Source organism: Drosophila melanogaster, chromosome 2R (genome assembly GCF_000001215.4).
Source record: "Drosophila melanogaster chromosome 2R".
Lineage (NCBI taxonomy): Eukaryota > Metazoa > Arthropoda > Insecta > Diptera > Drosophilidae > Drosophila > Drosophila melanogaster.
This window is the reverse complement of record NT_033778.4, coordinates 18774833-18796686: the sequence shown is the minus strand read 5'-3', so window position 1 is coordinate 18796686 and position 21854 is coordinate 18774833. Positions and strand designations below refer to the sequence as shown.

The 21854-nt window shown below is 45.4% G+C and overlaps 3 protein-coding genes and 1 non-coding gene across 7 annotated transcripts; 2 read left to right on the top strand and 2 right to left on the bottom strand.

Moving 5' to 3' along the window:
• Positions 1-8: 8 nt before the first annotated feature.
• Positions 9-2069, top strand: MFS15 (Major Facilitator Superfamily Transporter 15). Of its 2 annotated transcripts, NM_137531.2 has the most exons (4): positions 9-210; positions 281-417; positions 521-1618; positions 1681-2069. In NM_137531.2, the coding sequence occupies exons 1-4, from the start codon at positions 150-152 to the stop codon at positions 1876-1878; spliced, it is 1494 nt and encodes a 497-aa protein (NP_611375.2). In that variant the 5' UTR covers positions 9-149; the 3' UTR covers positions 1879-2069. The 2 variants fall into 2 exon arrangements, with proteins under 2 accessions (NP_611375.2, NP_725828.1); NM_166308.2 differs by having other exon boundaries at positions 9-417.
• Positions 2070-2092: 23 nt separating this feature from the next.
• On the bottom strand, positions 2093-13388 carry CG15080 (uncharacterized protein). Its single transcript, NM_137530.2, has 6 exons — positions 13009-13388; positions 9475-9532; positions 4014-7366; positions 3771-3956; positions 3433-3713; positions 2093-3380 (listed from the first exon to the last, which is right to left on the bottom strand). The coding sequence occupies exons 3-6, from the start codon at positions 7353-7355 to the stop codon at positions 2564-2566; spliced, it is 4626 nt and encodes a 1541-aa protein (NP_611374.1). The 5' UTR covers positions 7356-7366; positions 9475-9532; positions 13009-13388; the 3' UTR covers positions 2093-2563.
• A 6132-nt stretch (positions 13389-19520) lies between these two features.
• asRNA:CR43964 (antisense RNA:CR43964) lies at positions 19521-21276 on the bottom strand. The gene is made up of 3 exons (NR_073888.1): positions 21239-21276; positions 20981-21149; positions 19521-20807 (listed from the first exon to the last, which is right to left on the bottom strand).
• CG15093 (uncharacterized protein) lies at positions 19709-21018 on the top strand. Of its 3 annotated transcripts, none has more exons than NM_137529.4 (2): positions 19709-19793; positions 19861-21018. In NM_137529.4, the coding sequence occupies exon 2, from the start codon at positions 19863-19865 to the stop codon at positions 20835-20837; it is 975 nt and encodes a 324-aa protein (NP_611373.1). In that variant the 5' UTR covers positions 19709-19793; positions 19861-19862; the 3' UTR covers positions 20838-21018. The 3 variants fall into 3 exon arrangements, with proteins under 3 accessions (NP_611373.1, NP_001188972.1, NP_725824.1); NM_001202043.2 differs by having other exon boundaries at positions 19849-21018; NM_166306.3 differs by having other exon boundaries at positions 19709-21018.
• Positions 21277-21854: the final 578 nt, after the last annotated feature.

Here is a 21854-nt window from a genome sequence, read left to right as displayed (position 1 = left end):
GCCTCTATCTAAGTGGGCAGCAGCTGGCACTTGTTGTTGTCATCAGCTGTGTTATGTTTAGACGCTAGTTCCATCCATTCCCAGCTGCCCCTAGCAAGTATCCAACGCATCACACAAGTTGGCTACGTGGAAGACACTGCACCTGCAATATGGTGCTGGGATGCCTGCCATGCTGCAATCACAACGGCTACCAGCAGATCGGGAACACGGGTGGGTGGTGACATGACCTTTTGGCCTTTGTTACCGCATCCGCTTTGTTAATTACGCGCACCTTTTGCAGGTCCACGGTTCGGAGTGCGTCATCTGCAGTGCATCCTTGTGTTCTTCGGACTGGCCGTGGCCTACTCCCTTCGCGTTAATCTCTCCGTGGCCATTGTGGCCATGACGGATCGCAATGCCAGCAATCCGGATTTTCCTGTATGTATGCAGATAAGAGCGCAGAATGAGTCAACAATTATTTTCGCTTGCATTATTTAATGAGGACCATAATTTAAATTTAAATCAACTTAAAATTTCGTAGGAATTCGACTGGAATGAGAGTACAAAGTCGTACCTGCTTAGTAGCTTCTTCTGGGGCTACGTGGTCACCCAAATACCTGGAGGTTACTTATCCGCCATTTACGGTGCCAAGTACATGCTCTTCTACGGCGTTCTTATCTGCTCCTGTTTGGCATTGCTAACACCGTTTTGCGCCGTAAACGGTGGCTGGACAGTGGTGGTGGTGCTCCGTGCGGTGCAAGGACTCTGCCAGGGCGTCATTTTCCCCTCGACACATACGTTCCTATCGAAGTGGGCGCCGGCTGAGGAACGTGGACGACTGGTGGGCTACACGTACTCTGGCTCCCAGTTTGGCACCGTCGTAATGCTGTCAGTTAGCGGATACATTGCCTCATCCTCACTGGGCTGGCCCAGCACTTTTTACATACCCGGATGCGTTGGTATCGTTTGGTCATTCGTGTGGCTATACCTATGTTCCAGTACGCCGGCGCAACATCCAACGATAACGCCAAATGAGCGAAGGTTCATTGAATCTTCTGGACAGGCGAGGAGACCATCGGATGCAGGACGCGAGGAACAGCCACGTCCACCGACTCCATGGTGGCGCATCTTCACTTCCGTACCTTTTCTAGTGCTCGTCCTGGCGCACTGTGCTAACAATTGGGGCTTCTGGACTTTGCTTACGGAGATTCCCACCTTTATGAAAAACGTTCTCGGCATGGACATTAAGAATAATGGTCCGCTTTCCGCGCTACCCTACTTCGCTATGATCCTGCTTACCTGTGTTTTCATCTGGCTGTCAGACACACTGAAACAAAGAGGAACAGTTATCCCCCTGGGATTCTCCAGGAAGTTCTTCAACACGCTGGGAATGTGGCTTCCCATGCTCGCACTTATCGGACTGGGATACATTACCGAGGGTGAGGCGAATGTCCGGCTGGCCATTGGATTACTAACCGCTGCGGTGGCCACCAATTCGGCCACTTATCTGGGCTTCCATGTAAACCACATCGATTTGTCACCGAACTATGCGGGTACACTAATGGGCATTACAAATTGTGCGGCCAATTTTATGAGCATACTGGCACCCCTGATAGTAGGACTAATAGTCTGGGATGAGGTAGGAAATGCGACCTTTTAATCTTTAATGGTTTTTTAAATGATTTTCGTTATCCTTTCCAGACAAATCCGGCGCAATGGCGAATTGTATTCTTCTTCACCGCGTTTGTTTACTTCATTGGGAATCTACTGTTTATGCTTTTCGGACGCACAAGGGTTCAACCGTGGAATAGTCGCCCCACAACGAGAACTCCGTCGCCTGGAGGTGGTGGAGAGCGGGATGAAGGTACTGAGGATCGAGGTCCGCTCATTGGCGCATAAGAAATAACAAAAAACGTGGCCTAAGGATTGGTTGTAGATGTGAAACATTTGTACCTTGAAGGCGAAGCATTCCTTGGAATTGATGAATCGCAATTAGTATCGTATTACTAGTTATACACGCAACACACATTTATGTCTACATATATGCGAAATATATATACATATATATACAATTTACGTATAAAGCATTGAAGCACTCATAGTTTTAATTTTTCGTTTCGTTTTTATTGGTATTTGTATTTGCATTGTTTGTACACAATGATGTACATATGGTAGACTTATATGCTGGCTATGTGGTATCCTGACGTAATGCTATCTCTAAGGTCTACATACTAATGGTTCTAACTGGAAATATCAAGGGTTTTCAAAAGAGCGCTCAATGCAGGTAAAGTTTCTTAATAGAAATTTCATTTGTGGTTATTGTTATCTTATTCAAAATTCGTTTTAAAAAAATGTATGGAATTATCTTCACTCTTCGATATTTCATTATTCTTTTAAAGTGCTTATTTTTAACATATTTTTAATTAAAGCTAAGTAATTACAGCGGATACGGTTTTGTATTTTGGGCCAATGCAGCTGGAGGAGCTATCCTCCATCGTCCTGGACCCCGTGAACCCCATCCGTATCCCCTCTGCCCCTATGTACATGATGAATCTTTTCAATTTCCGCTGCCGGAGGAGTGTGCTCAGTGCAGTTTGTGATTGGCGGGCAGATCTTCGGAACGGATGCATCGTCCGCGGTAGCAGATCTCCGTTTCGGAGGTGACTTTGGTCGACGTGGACGTGGCGTACACCACATGCTCCATCAGATCCTTGTGGAAGCTGTCCTTTTTGCTCTCCGCCACGGTGGCTTCCGTGGTGATGGCTTCATCCGTGGGCGCTAAAGTCGTTGTTTCCGGGGGAGTGACTGGACTGGTTCGTCGGATGCTTGTGTACTCCTGGCGACGCTTGCCTACGGCCGCTAGAGCGGCGGTCACTGCTTCTCCTTCACTTTCCTCTATGGCAAACAGATCGTGCAGTTGCTTCTTCACCTCGGAGAAGATGCTCGGTTGCACTTCCAGATCGTCCACATCCGCTGCCGTGTCCATGCGGCGTGTGGCGCTCTCCTCGCTCAAGGGAAGAATGGAGGTAATGGTGGCCTCCTCAACGTCTTGGGCAGTGGTGACCTCATACTCCTCGGGCGTCGTGGGGGCTGCCACTGTGGTAGTCACAACCAAAGGCTCTGTCTGGGCTTCGGTGGATGGAGTTAATGGAGTGGTGGTCTTGGGTAGCTCCTCCTTTTCGCTGGCTGCTTGAAGAGCATTGTAGAGCTGAGGTCCTAGATTCTGGGACTCAGCCGTCTCGAAATTTTCCGAGTTATCCGAGCCAGATAAGCGGTTCTTTTTCTGCCACTTGCCACGTCTGTTTAGGCGACTAAAAGTAGTGCTGGTGGTTTCAGTGGTCGACTCCTCGGGAGCTTTGCCCATCACTTCCTCTAAAAGCTCGGCAAAGGATTTCTCTGGCCTATAAATATGTATTTAGTGTATTGTTCGATATATAAAGCAACAGTTCTTACTTCAGATTGGGCGCCATAATAGTGGTGCGCTGAACCGACGATCCACCAAGATCAGCAGCAACATTAATATCATAGGTCTCTGGTTGATTGGTTGGTCCTGCGGTCACAATCTCCGGTTCACTCTCGAAGTTATGGGTTTCCGTTTTGTATTTGGGACTCAATGGCTTGAAGCTGTTCGTGTTTGAGTTGCTGTTGGCTGTTTCCGATGATGGCGACCACTGGGATTCCTGACCTTCCAGCTGGAAGGGTTGCTTGTACCGACGACGATGGGTGATGGGAGACTTAATGGGTTACATATGTTAAAAGGAGTTTTAATATATTGTATCAAACTCGCATACCACGGTGGATTCTTTTTCCTTTGTCTCTTGGTTGTTGTAGCGGCTCAGCTTGCGGAGATAGCTCTTCTGGGTAACGGGTTCGGATTCCTCCTCGGGCGCCACTGTCGAAGAGGAGGCAGGATGAGTTGGGCGACGCTGTCGCTGACGCACCTTAACCACTCGACGAGGTGGCAGACGGGAACGGATCTTAAGAAAGTAATACATTTAAAACAAGTTTTAAAATTTGAAAATGTAAGATCTTACCGATGGTCTATCCTCAGCGGGTGTGGTGGAGGTGATTGGCGTCTCTGTGGTTGTGGTTGTACGCAGACGAGGATAGTTTCTCCTCACGAACGGCGAGCGACGCGTTGTTGTAGTCAATGGAGCCTCAGTGGTTGTAGTGGTTGTGGTCGTGGTGGTTGATGGAGTTGTGGTGGCCAGAGTGGTGTAGATTGGGCTCACCTCGTTGCGCACGATGGCCTCTGTTGGATTAAGATCCTCTTGGTTGGGGAAGTAACCCGGTCCATAGTTATCCTTGGAGAACTCTTGGTAGTGCTGAGCAATTTGCATGGGTTCCAAAAGATTGGCGGGAAAGACGCTCTGCTCGTTGCCACCATCGATACTGTTGCTAGGGGTCACCGTATAGACTTGCTGGGACTCAGATGCGGGTCCTTCGGTGGTGGCCTGAACATCGTAGGAACTGGGAATGGCGGTGGGACTGGTGGGTCGTCTGGATGGGGCCTTGAACACCGGATAGTTTTGCTTGAGCACATCCCGCTGGTAATCAATGTCCTGATCTTCCTGTGGCTTGCCGTTCTTTGAACCTTTCCTGGTCTTGGTTTTCAGAGTTTGGCGCTCCTCCGTTGTGGGCCTATAGCGAATGCGATTGGGATTGCGGATGAGTGGGTTCCGTGCACTGGTGGGACGACGGGTGGGAGTCACTGCTGATTCCTCGCCACCATCTCCGTTGCCGGTGGAGGCATCTGGTGCGGTGGTTCCTCGGCTGCTGTATGGCCTCCTGATCCGGTGAGTGGGCTGCTTGTTGCTGGACTCGGATTCTGAATAGGAAACAGAGGAGGTAACCTTGGTCACAGCTGGCTTACGAGTGCGCAGCACGGGTCTTCTGGTGGGTCGCGTTTCCGGTTCCGGTTCGGCCAATGGAGTGGTTGGAATTGGGGGTTGCAACTTGTCTTTCTCCTGCAGATTGTTAACGAGTCCGGGAATATCCGGAGTCAATGGAGGCAGCTCCGAGGGCACATGGTAGGGATTTGGTTCGTACTCCACATTGCTGTTTTCTAGAATCTCGTTTTGAACTTGGTTATAGCTGGGGCGATGGTTAAGTGGGCCCTGCTGATTTACACTGTTATATCCCACATCCGATGTGGTCACAGGAACGGCAGCAGGTGTGTACTGATTCAGCCTGTGCTTGGTCTTGATCCTCTGAGTAGTTGTGGTTGTCGGCAGAGGAGCCTCATAGTCTGCAATGCTTTGAGTATATTCGAAGGGAGGATTTGTGGTGTGAGGACGTTGGCGGAAGGCATCCTGTTGACGGAAGTACTGTTTCATGCGGAGCTCCTCCTCAGCCGTGGACGCAGTTGGTGGACGGGTGGTTAGTCGCGGAAGCTGCTCTTGCACCGGTTGCTGAACATACTGGGGATACAATTGGCCACTGGAGCCAGGGAACTCGATCTGTGGCCGCGTGCTGTAGGTGAACAAAGATTGTGGAGCAGCCGTCGTCGAAGTGGTAGATGTGCTGGTCGACGTGGAGGTGCTGGAAGTGGAACTGGTCGTTGGCTTGCTGCCCAGGGTTTTGAAGAAGTCATCCCCTCCAATTTGGTTCAGCGAATCGAAGGGATCCTGGCTTTGGGCTTTGGTTGGCGACGGACGGTAGATGGACTGCTGCTGCTGCTGCACCTGGACATTCTGTGGTCGCTTCTTCTTATGCCTCTCCTGCTTGGCGGGAGCCTTTGGCGAGCTTACTTCCTGGATGCCATCCTGCACATAATAATAGCTGAACTTGTTGCCCCGCTCAGGTACTTGACCTTGAGCCTGGGTCTGCGATTGTGTGGTAGTCTCGAATGGATTGCGGGTACTACTAACCGTGGCATACGGACGTTGGGGACGCGGAGCAGGTGATATTTGCTGACTGGCAGCGATATCCTTAGCCCTGTTAATCACAATAGAACCTACATGGGGTTCTGGTAGCAGGATCTTATTGAAGCCATTGGGTGTGCGGTAACTTAATGGCGCCACAAAGAAGGAAACATCACTCAAATCGCGATTGGAGGTGAGTTGCGACAGATAAGGTAGATCGAACTTTACATAGCCATCGGGAATGGGCATGCCAGCAGGTCCAACAAAGATTTCCGGTGTCTGCTTGGTGGGCGAGTCAATTACGGATATGCTGTGCGCATTCCTCAGGGCAGCAACCACATCCGTTTGGGAGGGACGAGAGCTGGATCGCAACAGAAACATGGCCAATGGAGGCTGATGGGCTTTCGGCTTGGGCTTCGCTGTGGTGAATTGCGTCTGTGGCTGTCTGTAGTTTTGGAAGATGCTCTGGGGCTGGCTGGTGGTGGTGCTGGGTCGGGTGGTCGTTCCCGAGCTAAAGAAATCACTACCCACACTGGGATCCTGGGTGTAGAACTGGTTGATTTGATAGGGATTCACGGCGGGCAGACCAGGATTCACATTGAATTTGTTCACCTCGAAGTTGGAGTTCGATACGGATCCCGATTGCTGACGCTGCTGGTTGTACAGGGTATCGTACGGTACATAGAGTAACTGGACATCCTGATCTCGGGAGGAAGATGGAGCAGACGATGGAGCAGCCTTATTCGATCCGAAGAGCGTATCCGCTTCAGGATCCACGGGAAAGACTTGTGGGGTCACACTCTGCAGTGAAGCTTGTGTGGGCAAAGGTTTTCCAAGGCTTTTCGGAGGAAGGATGTCCTGGATGTAGTTTTGCTGATGGAGTGGCTTGTTTAGAGCCTGAGCCAAGGGCTTTTGGGAGCCCAGCGAATGGAAATCGGCACCAAAAGGCTGACTTTGCTGTTGTCCGAAAAGAGATGGAGGACTGAAGAGCTGAGAGGGACTTGGGAATCCTGGAGCTCCTGCACCGAAGGTGTGCTGAATCTGGTAGCCCGTTTGCAGAGTGGGTGGTGCCTGAGCCTGTCCCTCATTGTTACCATGGAATGGCATCTCGAATTTGAAGAATGACTGCGACGTGGGCTCCTGACCAGACGCCTTTAGCGTAGAGGGAGGTGGTGGTGGCGCCTGGCGAAGCGGCAGAGCCTGTCCCGCTCCATTGGGATACCGCTGGAACTGGAAGGGATAGTCGAACTGGGAGCCCGTCTTGGTCAGATCACCGAAACGCGCGCTGGGTGGAAAGGTCTGCGAGTAGGTCAACACACGACCATTACCCGTGCGATCCTTGCTGCCATCCAGCGGTTGCGCCAAGGGCACCCAGTCAAGTGAGTCCGTATCGGATGTGGCCACATTCTCCAGTTGACGCGACCATTTGGAGGAGGATTCTTGGTTTTGAGCCAGACTAGCCGTGGCCAATAAGCACAGCCAGGCGGCGGTGAGTTGCATGCCTCGCTTCATAGCTTAAGTGCCTGAAAGTATTTGAAAAGAATAATGATTTGATGATATATTGTTCTAAATTGATCATAAACAGGATTTAATGCAACCTTTAGTTATATCAGCTTTTAAAATGTAGATTGTCTAAATTCGATTACCCTCTAAAACCTCAAGAAAAATTGTCTTCTACACTCCAAGCATGACATTATAAAATTCCATTTTTGAAAACAAACCAAAAGCAAGAGGTCACCTGCTGTTTGCCCGTATCGAAACCAACTTGTAATAAGGTAGTTCCGATAAAATTTCAATTCAACCCACAATTATCTGAATTTCACAATGAAAATACTGAAAACATTAATGAACTGCACATTGTTTTTTTTTGGGCCGATCGAAAGGTCACAAACGCTGGTTCCAATACCGAAAATGCCAAAAAAAAACTATAATGCCAAGAGCTCGAAACCGGAACACTCAGAACCGGTAACTAATTGTCCCTTGTAATTATACAAATCCAAATGCAAATTCGCCAAGTTCTTTGAATGCCTAATGAGTTCTTTTCCCATAGGCTACCTCCATTCGTTCGATTGCCACTACCCACAAACCCAAGGTCGCTGGGCGTTGAATGCAGTTGAATTATATGTTCGATTCTGGGCGGATTTGCATCTTTCACGATCGCAGGTGACTGGAGGGGTGATCAAGTGAAAGGTTTCTCCCCGTTTCGCTGGCTGGCCGGGTTGTAAATCAAGAGATAATTGCCGGGGTCTTGGTCTTCGCAACGGCATCTGGATTGCAGTGCATTGGTTTGCTGGTGTGGCAAGTGTAACTGTCGGTGCAACTGGTCGACGAGCGGACTGTGGCCATAACTGCTCCGGCAGCCAAGTGGCCATAATTGTGCGCTTGTTTTCATTTGGCCAATGCGAGAAATTGCAATACTTAAGGCGAAATGGCAGTTCGCTGTGGCTTTTGGCTTGGCTTTGGTAATGCGCCATTGGGTAGCCATGATCCATGAAACGCGATCAATGATCGGCGACAGATTTCCTCATTGCAAAATCGTTTTGCATACGGCTGGGATGCTAATTACGTCATCAGTCGGCGTAATCATTAAGTAGTTTCTTCGATATTTTTTTGATACCGAGACCGAGAGGACGCCAGAAGATTCGCCATATGAATATGAAAACGAAAGTGAGTCTGGCAAGCAACTGACCAAACCTGATAACTGACCACTACCATTGGCCAAGTGAGCGCACAACTTCAGCACTTTCGTTTTCACTTTTCCACTGAATTAATCGCACATATGCCCCCAACGAACGGATGCCGCATTAAATGGGTTAAACGAAAGCAAAAGTCCGCAAAAATCGCGCGCAGGCAAGAGAAGCAGAAAAAAATAACGCGAAATATATATATCGTAACAGCTTCGAAAAACGGAACTTGCAGCGGTGCATCAAAACGGGAGAGCACTGTCGTCTACAGGTGGCACAGTGAAAGAAGAAAGTTCATTCGGCGGCCAGCTATTAAATGGGTACAGCCAGCCAGAGCGGGATGGCAGGAAAATAATAAAAATTAGACTCACTTGCGGTCAATATTTCGTATCGCCGCTACGAAAAAACCAGTTATCAAAAGGTTCAACAAAGCAAACAACGTCACACCTCAGTGGGTTTTTTTTTTGTTTTTGTTATTTCCAAAGAGGCGGACTGCACTTGAAATCTACAGTGATCATCGAAAGTGAAATGTGACAATGCCCTCGGAAAAGGCGAAATGTCTGGGCTCCAGGTAACTCGAAATTTAAAATTTCCCTTTCATTTCGGAGCACACACACACACATCCATTTTGGAATCGAAGCGGACTTTCCTCGCTGACGGGGGCGTGTCTGTGGTTGTCTCTCGGATTAATCGTTTTGGTAAGTGGCCAAAAGCCACAGAGCCGGATGTAAACAAGCTTTAGAGTTAAGCCGCTTAGATCTGCTCTGCAGAACATGAAGGGATTATGGTGTATGCCTCCTCCTGGCATTGACATTGTTTCATCGCTTTGCTGATCATTTGGGTGTGATTTAATTGGATTACCTGTGTCCACACCCTGATACACCACACCACACGATCTAATCCGCGGGGGAGGCGACAAGGTCACTCCGGCTCCATTGTAGACTTACCATAAACAGCGGCAGCAGTCGACAGCTAACTAACTTGGCCCAAAGATCGTCGAGGTAACTGCAAAGAAAAAACGAAACAATATATCATTAGTTGGCAGGCGGACGAGTAATTAAAAGGGATGCAAATGCTTGGGATTACAAGATGTGTTATTTTCGGTGTGGCAATGCCACCAGCAGGCAGACACGTTTGTATCTCGGTTTCTAGAGCTATCTATCTGGATTTAATTGCATCTGCAGGCTGCAGTGTCGGCCACGCTTAGTTGGCCAAACATAAAACGCAAAAAAACACACCTACTTTAAGGGGGATTTTTCTTCTATTTTTTTTTTTTTTTGGAAACGCCTGCGGATCTGCAGCTGGTTTACTAGAGCGCAAAAAACCAAGAATGTGCGTGACCCATGTGAATCACTATTGGCAAATCAATTGAAACTGTGCCAACTGTCCGCCAAAAAACTTGCACAACTCGCACATTAAATATTGACTGATTGTATCGCTCGGGTGCTGAAATCGCTGATCTTTCAGTTACAGTTATGGCCAATTAGCGTGACTGGCTAACGATAAGTCTAGGATTGATGGCCACCATATACTGCATGCATATTGTTTTTGCTGCTGGGCCGCCGAACGCATAAATTATGCAAAGCCAATGAACTCGTCGCCAAACAGAAAATGCAGAGAAATACAAATCCGAAACGAAAGCGACAATGAAATGCACTTTTCTGTCTGATGGCTGCTATTGCTAGGGGGCGTTGCTAGCCAGGCCTGCCGGAAAGAGCCACTCGATACCAGAAGGAAAACGGACGGAAAAACGCTGATTTCTTGTTCGACTAATTCCTCAAATTTTATGCCACAGCGACCTCGAAGAAATGTTTGAAATTATTAAACGAAATGTAAATTTCACGCAACGCAGAAAAATGAAAAAACAAAAACTTTCATTTCTCGCTGCTTTCCAAATGAGGTAAGTGGCTGTTTAGCTGGTGGAGGTGGCTTTTTGGTTTTGGTTTGGTATTGGCGGCACCTGCTCAGCAAACCAAAACATGCCGCAAGCATTTAGCTTGCGTAATCCCAAGAATTTATGCTCGAGCATTTGAAAGCGAAAGTATTTCTCCCTCGACATTTTGGTATGCGGGGGCGCTGTGGTTGCGCAACTCGTAATAAAAGCCGGATAACCGGATACAAGCGAAATTAGTGCCTTAAATATCACTTATCACCTGGGACATCGCAAATCGAATTGCGCAAATGATGGGCCAAGCTAATTACAAAACTATTGCCACAGTCGTCGTCGCCACTGAGCCGCAGAAAAGTGTCCCAAAACAATGTGACAATTGCAACAGAGCAATACTTAAGGTAGCTGCTAGTAGCTACTCTATATATATGAAAAACCATAAAGCAAGCGCTGACAAAACAAAGCAGCCGCCAAATGGAGCAGCTGAAGAAAGCAAGAGTGGCTCGGCAAATGTATAGCCACAAGTACCCGTACTTGTTGGCCACGTCTCGAGTGTGGGCCTCATTCTGGCCCAGACCAAACCAGACTTGTGCAACTCGGCAACTTGGCGAGGGTATCCACATAAACCGCCTGCCGCAGATAGATATATATACATATATACAGATATATATGTGCCCAGATGAACATTAGCAATCAATCCACATCCGTGACCAAGACACGGAGTGTGAGAAAAAATTCAGTAGGCCAAGATACTTCAACTTGTCGGTCTAGAAGGAAAACACAGAGACAAAACGGAGCAAAAAGCCCCAAATGGTTGCCTTGCTCTACCAGCCGGGTGCTGACTAATCAACTGTGTGGGTATTCCAGGGGTGCCGAAGGAGGATCAGGGGGTCTTACGGAGGCCGTACATGCAACTGCAAATCACGATTTAGTTCCAGCGAACCAGCAATAAATGCCCGGCCTGGAAGCCATTTGAATTGATTTTTTAGTTTTTACCTCCGCTTAAATGCACTTTGAATCTGATATTGCTGAATGCATTGCAATTACTCACATTTAGAATTCAGTGCGTGTCACTAGTGCGAGATAATTATGGTTTTGAAAGACCGCTGGGCATATTCGATATTGATCTTTGAAATTGAAATTCTCTTTGGTATGGCTAAATCATCTGGGATAATTTAAGTTGTAATATAAACAAAGGTATGGTTGCATTGATTTCTCAATTCGTGAGTAATCAACACCAAAACTTGTGCGCATTAGGATCTGCAACGCATTCCATCGAACAAAGCCAACTAATGAAGCAAGTTTGTGTCTTAAGTCTTTTGTTTGGCCCGCTGAGAAAGTCGTAATCCGGGCTCAACGCTTGACAAATTGAACATTATGCGGTTGAGTAATTGAAAGCCGTGAAAGACGAAGACCACACGGGTAGGATCGCTGGGCACGTGCTAAGTGACGAGTGATGGAAGCTTCTGCAGCTACGCAAAGTCATTCGCACGTTTCACTTTCATCGGAGGAAGGTGAGGGAGGGGTAGGAATATGAATTGGCGGCGGAGGAGGCTAGTGGCAAATAAACACATCAGGCGCCACATTAAGACATGACAATAAAGAAAAAGTGAGTCTGAGCAGTATTATATTTTCTTGACACTTTCGCGAGTTTTGTTTCGCCACTTCCCCCCTCACCACTCCGCTGCCAACCCATCCCTCTTTTATATCGGCTGGCATTGGCCGATGCGGCGGCTACGTGATTTCAGCCCGTTGCCAAAGGCTACGATATGGACTTTGCTGGACGTGCGACAGGCAATTGGCCGGCCGGCGGCCATCGCCTGCGTTTATTGTAATTAGAAAGTATTTAATTTCGAAAACGCTGTCCGCTCGCACATAAAAAAAAAAACAAAGTTCGCATAAATATAAATAAAGAAATACATATATAAAACGAATAAGACGCTACGGCGTAATTTATGATTTCCCTCTTCTGTTTGCCCTCATGTTAAAATGACAAACAAACGAATAAGTGTACACATTAGTTCCGTTAAAGATCAGATGCCACATCGAAGATTAGGGAAGAGAAATGTCTGGCCCTCGGAAGTGGGGTCTGTATGCAAATTGGCCTGATAAACAAGATTTTTCTTGTACGAAACATAAAATTTCTCCAGGTGAAAATTGGGTTAATGAAGTGGCAATGGAGATAGACTTAGAGATGTAGATGAAAAACCCAAAACGAACCCACAGAATACTGATGGACCAGTTTCTTTTCTTTTGGTCAGGGGTCTGGCCACCTTATCTTTTAACGAGGAAGTCTGCCCATAAAGCTTGACTCAACTTGACTCTCTAGAGGATGGACGGTTGTTTTGGTTAGATGTATGGTCCATAAGTCTTTGGGCAAACAAATTGCATGCCAGTTAACGAGTGTCGGTGGGCAAAAACAAAATGAAATTTCCAAATAATTAGAGCATGAAAAAATAAACAGCAAAATTGCCAAGACAGTCGAATGCGTTGAGTGTGTGGTTAGTTGAATGGAGAGCTGAAATTTCTATTCGCCTTTTTTGGCAAAAAAAAAAAAAAAATAAAATAAATAAAAAATAAAAACCCCACTTACCACTCTCCTCTATTGCTTCTTCTTCTTCTTCCTGAACGGCAGCTGTTGTTTCTCTTTCACTTGGCTTAATTTAATTAAGATCCTAACTTGCCCAACTCGCCAAATTAGCAGCAATTCAAGCGTTTTACTTTTATTTTTGTATATTAATTATATTTTCGATTTCTTGAAATTCACTTTGACTTTATCCACTTGAGACGTCAGGAAGCTCACGCACTTTCGGCAAAAGATGCAAAATCAAATGTCGTTGGTACCACTGTGCGTATACTCGATGCGTATGAGTGTTACACTTACAAATCAAGTTATTACTATCTTGCGTTAACAGTTAGCCGGAGCTGGTTTTTAGACGCGTCTGCATCGTTGGCGTGCCGTTAACAGACTGAAGAAATGAAAAGCGTCGCGGGCCAAAGTAAGTAAGAGTGGTTCGCTCGTGGTTTTCATCCAACTGCCTCCGTCGAAGTCGACGCTGGCCGAGCAGTTAGCAGATCAGTAGGCAGCGCAGTCGCAGTCAGCGTTAACGGCGCAACTAAAGCGGCTTTAACAGCTTTTGGGCCAACAAAAGACTTGGTCAAACAGAGCGGTATAGCTCCTAGCTAAAAATGATCCTCCAATGATTTGTTGTGGTTAATTGAAATTAACAAAACGGGGATGGGGATAGAGTTTTGCCAAGGGGGAGTGTCCACAAGAATGCACTAAATGCAAATCAAGTCGGCCATAAATGCTAACTTGTTTTAGCGTTAGTTGCGGCGATGCTGTTCCAGTTTTGCAATCTTTGCTGGCGACAAGTTTTTACCACATTTGCTGGGAAAATCGATCCGACTGTGTGGGGGTCTTATGAATCGTGCTACACCCCTCGCTGATATATGTGATATATGTGTATATGTGCGGCTATATGGCCAGACATAACAACAATTCCATAATTCTGACTCAGTGCCATGTGGCATTCGAGCCGTGCATCTAGCTTTTAATTGGCTTTTTAGGCTTTGCTCTGCAGCCAAGGTCGTTTTCTTGCTACACAAATTCCATTATGAGTTTAATTGAATTGTTTGTTTTGGTTTTTTTTTCTTCTCTCGTACGCGTTTCCTCGTATTTTTGTTTGTTTTGTTAGGAAACCTATAAACCGATTGACATTTAGCAATTAAAACGCGTAGAAACCATTTTTTCTTCGCTGGCCTTTGCCGCATTTCTTTTGTTACAAATTGGTTACAAACTTTATAAAACCTATAATAACAAAAAGTGCGAAATTGGGATTAAATATGTGGTTGAAATGTTTGCAATCAAGTAGCGCAGGTAGAAATAAATATTTAAATCTTTTTATAATATTTTCCAGATAATATTTTGGTGTTTAAAATACATTTTTGTGCTCAGCTTGTTGCCAAATATTTCTTTGGTCTGCTAGAATTGGCCTTAAAAAGAGGTCTTTTTCAACTTCTTTTGGGGCAATTAAAATATTCTCATGCCGGCAGCCGCACAATTTCCGTTAAGCAAACAATTGTCTAAGTGAGACGTTTATGGATCGTGGAAATCAAGTTAATTAGCATATCGTTCAGCGTCCGCCATTATCCATTATGCATTGGGTAACCCAAACGAGATGCTCGGACGCTTTTCAATCGCATTTTTTTTTCAATTTCAATTTTCCAGCGGCAATTGCGACGGGCGATGAGTGCATTGACAGGAGCAGCAACATCGTCGCCGCAAATCCAATCAGTCAACTTGTCATAACGCCTGCCCACCTGTCTGTCCGTGTGCCTCACCTGCCGCCTCAGGTGGGCGTGAGTTATGTGCGGACTGATGACGTACGAGGAAGGTTTCCACCTCATGGCCTAAGTTATGTGACGGGATCTCTTGGCGTTCGGAGATCATTCAACCGCGACTCGCGTCTTGAACTTCCGCTGAATGTTATTTAGTTGGCTTGCAACTCTGTTTCTAGAACAAAGCACTTTCACCTGCCTCGCAGATAGAGAATCAAATTCAATCGAATTCAATTGGCAGCCAATGGTTGGGGGACGGCAATTAGCGTTGACCTTTTCACAGGTGTCTCACTGAAATGGCTCACACGCCCAAGGTGGCGCTGCCAAATGGCAAAGGTAACAGATCGCGACCTTCAGGCCCCTGTTTATGAATGGCTTTTCCCAAGCTCTTTGCGCATTTTCCGCGACGTATGCGGAAAAGAGTAACGAGATTTGCATAAAATTCGACACGAATATTTCCCACACTCCGACATAAAATAGATCAACTTAATTGGACATGTTTTTATGGCATAATTCAGACCAATTAGACGTAGAATCTTTTGGGCCAGGTGCAGATAAACCGTCGCTTGTGATTCGCAACTGATGCTGATGCAACGCTGACAAGAAGACATAAATATCACTTATGCAATCGAAAGGAGAGAGCTGGATTGTCGATGCGTCGACGCATCGAGAGCCAAATGCATTTAGGCTCACGAAAGTAAGACAACTTTTTGCCGCTGCTCTGCCCCTCGGGTGATGCCCAAAATGCTGGCTATTTGGTGCTTTTGGCCATAAAACGCTTCCTGCTCCCGCTGCAATGCACTGCAGCAGTGCGCTGGTCAAAATGTGGTCGAAATCTGGAAAACTGGATTGCCAGCGGAGAGCCTCTCGAGCCGAGAGGCATCGCTAGTTTCCTTCCTTGTGTGTGGATTTGGGTTAGCCAAACATTTATCTGCCGCTCGAGCTGTTGGTTTTTATGTTGATGTCGCCGCTGGTCGAGATTGGGGGATACAAATCAGGAGGGAGAAGTGTATCAGTGGGTGAAAACAGCGGGAAATTGGTCCGAACAATGGGGTTTTAATCAGCTCATTATGTACGGGTTTAGTTTTCCTTGTTTTTAGACGGTCTCTTTTAATTGGTAATGTGCATTTTCAAGTGTTGCGCTTGTCGATCATAAATTAATTACCGTTTTTCTTGAGGATAATAAATCTTTTTTATACATTTCAGAGTTCATATGCTCCCAAGCAATTCGAAGAGCATTCATTCTCCGCATTTCTCTTTCCTCAACTGGATTGTTGTTTTTTTTTTGGTTCACTCTGCCAACTGCAATTAAAATTTTGTAATACGGTGACCAAAAAAGCAAAAAAGATGGAAAATATAACCCAAGCACAAACAACATCGCGATGAAAAATTACGACAAACAGAAAAACACATTCGCTCTAAACGGTCGCATGGAATGTGTGTTTTGTCGGGTAGCGAATAATTTGACCACTTTCAAAAATGATTTTCAATTTCACTAAACTATAGACTGTAGGCCAGGGTGTCGGCAATTGGTAACTAAGTGCGGAGATACATATGCGAACACATAATAATTATGCATGCGGCGTATTAAAAAGCGCGAACCTTAGAAACGATTCAAAAACTCAAGCCGAATGAAATCGAAAATGAATTGAATCGAATTGAGTTGAGTTGGATTGTGGCTGTGGCTGCGGGGGGATGATAATTTCACTTTCCTTTCCCAAACTTGCTGCAGTGACTCCAACTGCATTTCAATTTTCCGCATTGGGCGTGTGTGAGTGTGAGTGTGTGTGTTTTCAGTTAGTTTTTCATTTTCATATCGTTTTGGAGTGGTCTCTTCAGTTGGCATGTTAATGTAGGTCCGAACGTACATACATTCGATCGAGAGCAGAGCAGAGCGAAAGTCCAGCAGTGACGTCTAGCACAGGGAAACAATTAAATCCCATGAAAGTGATTATCGAACGCAATTTCACTGCCAAAATTTCTGGCTTAATGTAATTTCAATTACGTGCTGGCCGGAAACGAAATCGAAGACAGGCTGAATGAAAAATGTCAGTAGTCGCTCACGATGTCACAACCGTTGGCTGGCAAATTACATGGTAATGTGTTCCTCGCTGACTCACGGATCTACGCGGTGGCATGCAGATTGTTGCGACCTGTCGCATTCATCAAATTGCGTGCAGCCGGCTGAAGACGGGTCAAGAAACCAGATCCAGGCGAGATACAGTCCGATTCGCAGATACAAGATACAAAATGAATGTTCATGAATAAGAAAACTTAAGACACGAGGGAGAATAGAAACACTTTGAAATCTATAAATCAAAATGTTATTTTAAAGTTATGATTAGGGAATTAATGATGAGGACTTACATACCCCCAGCAATCAATTATGTAAAGTTGTATCGTTAAATATATATACATACATAAAATCTATTATATTTTTTTCCCGCCTGTAGGACATTCCTATGCTCCTCCACTGTAATGATTGCTTATAACGCAATGTTTGCGGGCGAATAAAATTCAATCGCAATGTGATTCAATTCAAGTGCACGCTCTTTTCTGTTTTCTGTGTTTTGTGATTAGTGATTTGTGGGTGCGCGCTGTTGACGATGAGTGAAATTTCGCTGTCTGCCTATGTTTGACATGGAAATTAGTAGCGGCAAACGTTGGTGTGCGACCGCAGCGAAGAAATGTTATAATGTCTGCCTAATGAGCTTGGCACACCGCTGCGTATACTTGATGTACGATATACGCATAAGAGTGTGTACAAATGCCATGAACATGAACATTTTCCAAAGCCAAGCCCAAATGGTCCACTTGAAGCTTGTAGTTTTGCGCTTTAATGCTTCACTTCGCTTGTGGCTTCTTTGGCGCCTTTGGCTTTTTAATATTATTTTTTTTTCACTTTTACTTGTAAATTGTAAATTGTTTCAAAGAGACGCGCTCTCACCTGTATTTGCTGTTGTTTCGGCCCATATTCGTGTTAATCATTCGCTGAATTGCACTTTATGGCGTTAGATAAGGGTCTTGCCGCTATTTTGACAATTGACAAGCGATTATATAAGCGAGCGCTGCTGGGCAGCCGATGTCCCCCATTCGATGTGATTTTTGCGCCATTGTCGCGATCTCGATCCGCTCCACTCCCCAAATTGAAATGCACTTAGGCGATCGACGGATGCTGCAGACGCGCTGACATAGATAAATCACCAAAAAATCATCATCATCAGTGCGAACACAGAGAACGGTGATATCCAATACACATTTATACATAGTTACATCTGCGATATGGCTATTTACTGCCACCCTTATTCAAATAATATTTCTGAAAATCATTCATAGAAGTGGTTATGTCGAAAATATAGCCAATATACATACTTTATTTCAGTTGTTTCTGTTTTCTTTTGATAAGCATAACTCAGTTGGCTGACAACGAGGTCCGTGGGATTGCGTAAGATCGGAGCCACGACAGGCGGGCCGTAAATTGGACGAGATTTTGCGAAACGCAGCTCGAGCAGTTGCAATTTCATGCATGCCGATTTTTATGCGAGCACCAACATTAAAAAAAAAACAACAACAACAACTTCAGCAACAGCATCGAAACCTTATGACCATTGTACAATTTGGGCGAAAAAAAAAACTATCTGCGCCAATTGAGGTTCGGAAAGCAGTGATAAAAATAGCACAAGAAAACAAAATCGCGAAACATCAAATTGTTTATTGTGGGATCAAGTATTGGCAAAGCCCTAGCGCAAGAAAGTTGCAAAAATAAAAACATTATAAAGTCTTGGGTATACAATAACGATCCTCAGATACACTTACAAATTGTACAACAAAATGTATATGTACTTCCCTGTTCACCGAATAAATACAAGCACTAATTAATTAATTTTGTTTTAACTAATTTTTACAATGGTCATACCTTTTACAATGCAGCTTAAAATGATTACCCATTAAGTTGGGTCTTTCAAGGTCTAAGGTCTTTTCAGTTATTAGGCTATAAAATTATGGTAGATTAAGGTATCACTGGTATCTCTGTTTGTGAAGCGAAATAAGCCCTTGAAGTGAGTGTAAAATGAAACATCAGTTTGGAAATTGCTCGTGTGAATTTAGTTATGCACGATATTTCACGCAATTGAAGCCATTCGCATGTTGCCCTTCATTCATTCATTCAGTTGAGGAAAGAGGCATCGAATGAAGATTGCTTCGAAGGGATAAATTATGTTTTAGTTTTTTAAGTTTAATAAATTCAATCGTTCTAGATGCTTTACTTTAATTTTCACTTGAATTGAAACTGCACAACCAGCGTAAAAGCTTACAGTTTTGGAGCCTCTGGTCTGGGCACTCAACGTCAAACCGACACACCCACAAATTTCTATACACCCCCCGTCAAACACACACACAAGCCCCCACATACGCCGAAGGTCAATGAAAGTAAATAAAATCGAAAGTTTTGCCCAGATTGATAAGCGAAACCAGCGGCACGTGTCGCTCACATATAACATAAATCAAATAAAAGCATTGGAAAGACCAGAGCTGAAAAGCTTTTGCCGGCGTCACTGGAACTCAAGATAAAATATATGTATAATGTGCTAACCATATGGTTGATAGCTAGCAGAGCTACTTGTTGAGAACTTGTTTTGATCTAGCAGAGTTGTCGCGACTTCAGAAGAATTATATATTATATTTTATTATATTATTATATTATATATATTGATATATATTTAAGTTTTTTAAAGATTTTTAAAATATATAAAAAGTTAATATTATTACTTATTGTTTAACATATCGAACTTTTCCAAATAAATAAATAAATAATTAATAGATATAAAGATTTGTTTGGAAATGGTTTTACTATATTAATTCAATGTATTAATTAATTAATATTAATTAGTGTAGCCGACAACCCTCGAGCGGCCGCTGGAATGAGCTGAAAATAAGCGACCTTCCAACAGCAGGGAGCAGTGTGCTTCTGACAGCGGTCCGATCACGTAGAACTTTTGCAGTTTCAGCCGTATCCCCTTAGATTTCTTACACCAACAGGTGGGTGAAATCTGGTGGCTAGTTGCCTATTTGAAGTGATTACATAACACTGTAGAACTTTTCGCAGACATGTCGCTCCGTGTGATGTCCCCCGCTATGCTGAATGCCTGGAGCCAGACCCTCGTGAGGGCCATGTCCACCCAGGGCGGAGCCAAGAACATCGGCTTCGTGGGTCTGGGCAACATGGGTGCCAACATGGCCAGCAATCTAATCAAGGCCGGCCACAAGCTGCATGTCTTCGATATCTCCAAGCCCGCCTGCGATGGTCTGGCCGCCAAGGGAGCCACCGTCTACGCCAAGACCTCGGAGCTGGCCAAGAACTCGGACTTTGTGATCACCATGCTGCCGAACAATGCCATTGTGGATGCCTCCTACGATGAGATGACTGCCGATGGCGTCAACAAGGACACCATCTTCATTGACTCGTCGACGATCTCGCCGGATTTGGTCAAGTCGTTGCAGAAGAAGATCAGCGCCAAGGGAGCTCGGTTTATCGATGCCCCCGTTTCCGGCGGAGTTCCCGGCGCCGAGCAGGCCACCCTCACCTTCATGGTGGGCGGCACCGAGGCGGAGTACAATGCCGTCAAGGCCGTCCTAGAGTGCATGGGCAAGAAGATCACCCACTGCGGCGTCTATGGCATGGGCCAGGCCGCCAAGCTGTGCAACAACATGATGCTGGCCATCTCGATGATCGGTGTTTCGGAGGCCATGAATCTGGCGGTGCGCCAGGGTCTCGATGCCAATGTCTTCGCCGAGATCATCAACTCCTCCACCGGACGCTGCTGGGCCTCGGAGATCTACAACCCTGTGCCCGGAGTCTGCCCCAGTGCCCCAGCCAACAGGGACTACGCCGGCGGTTTCTCCTCGGCTCTGATCACCAAGGATCTGGGTCTGGCCTCCGGAGTGGCCAACGCTTCCAACTCACCCATCCCGCTGGGATCTCTGGCGCACAAGGTCTACCAGTCGCTGTGCGATAAGGGTCTGGGCAACAAGGACTTCTCCGTGGTGTACGACCTGATGAAGAAGGAGAAGTTCAGCGTTTAGGTTACTCACAGACTACAGGTTGTGGTGGCCACAACCACGTCATGTCCACATCCAAACCAGTCCTGCATTTAAATATAGCACTAAGTTCCCTCTATTTCGATTTCTATTGTGACTGTTCCCTGTTCTATGCAAATAATACGTACATATATTAAAGACGTATCGTATTGAGTGAAAAAGTTCCATGCTGTTGCGTAATCGTGGGGCTGGTCTGATTAGGTCTGGGAATCGTCTGACGAACGGAACTCCGAGTGCTGATAAGCACCTACAAAAAAGCATCTGGGTTGCTATATTTTATTGCCACTTATGAGACCCCTGCAAATACAATTCCTGATTAGGGGTTATCTCCAGCACTCGTGGCATTAGATTCCACATGGAGATCGTTTTTAATTCATAAAGCTTGCCAGGTAAACAGAGCATAGAGTCGAGCAAAACAAACAACATTGAAAGATCCCAATGGAAATTATGGCGTGGTTATCAAAAGCTCACGGATTGAGAAGCACTGGCGGAATGTTTCGCAAAGTAATTTTATGTGGGTAGCACTAAAACTTACAGTTTGAATGGCTCTTTGTTGACATACTTTTTGAGATGGGTACAATCTAATAAGAAAACATATATAGATATAAGGATTTGCATATTAAATTCTCACAGCTTTAGTAACTATGTTTAAATATTAATATTTGTTTACCGAAAAAATGGGGATTCGTTTTATAAAACGTAGAGATAAGTAGTGGAACCACTCTGATAAGCCATATCAAAGAGGGGTGTTTATTTAAGTGGCTAGTTCGACACTCACACATCCCAGCTTTTATCTTCTAATAATTTTCTGCCACAGAAAGCTTAATTGGCAAGTAAACAGAGGACCGAGCAAAACAAACAACTGTTTTGTGGCAACTGTAGAATCTGCATAGAACCCAGACAGTTACAGCTCTACAGTTTTAGCATCACTCCGCACAGTGGTCAATGTATTTTTCAAAGCGACATATTTTGAGCGAAATCCAAAAATATTTTTATTTTTAC

Bases quoted from the DNA above. Each gene is read 5' to 3' on its own strand.
- CG15080 (NM_137530.2), bottom strand. From the start codon at position 7,355: ATGAAGCGAGGCATGCAACTCACCGCCGCCTGGCTGTGCTTATTGGCC. The intron at 3,714-3,770 runs GTATGCGAGTTT...TAACCCATTAAG, and splicing joins AGGAAAAAGAATCCACCGTG to TCTCCCATCACCCATCGTCG. The intron at 3,381-3,432 runs GTAAGAACTGTT...ACATATTTATAG, and splicing joins ATTATGGCGCCCAATCTGAA to GCCAGAGAAATCCTTTGCCG.
- MFS15 (NM_137531.2), top strand. From the start codon at position 150: ATGGTGCTGGGATGCCTGCCATGCTGCAATCACAACGGCTACCAGCAG. The intron at 211-280 runs GTGGGTGGTGAC...CACCTTTTGCAG, and splicing joins CCAGCAGATCGGGAACACGG to GTCCACGGTTCGGAGTGCGT. The intron at 1,619-1,680 runs GTAGGAAATGCG...TATCCTTTCCAG, and splicing joins GACTAATAGTCTGGGATGAG to ACAAATCCGGCGCAATGGCG.
- CG15093 (NM_137529.4), top strand. From the start codon at position 19,863: ATGTCGCTCCGTGTGATGTCCCCCGCTATGCTGAATGCCTGGAGCCAG.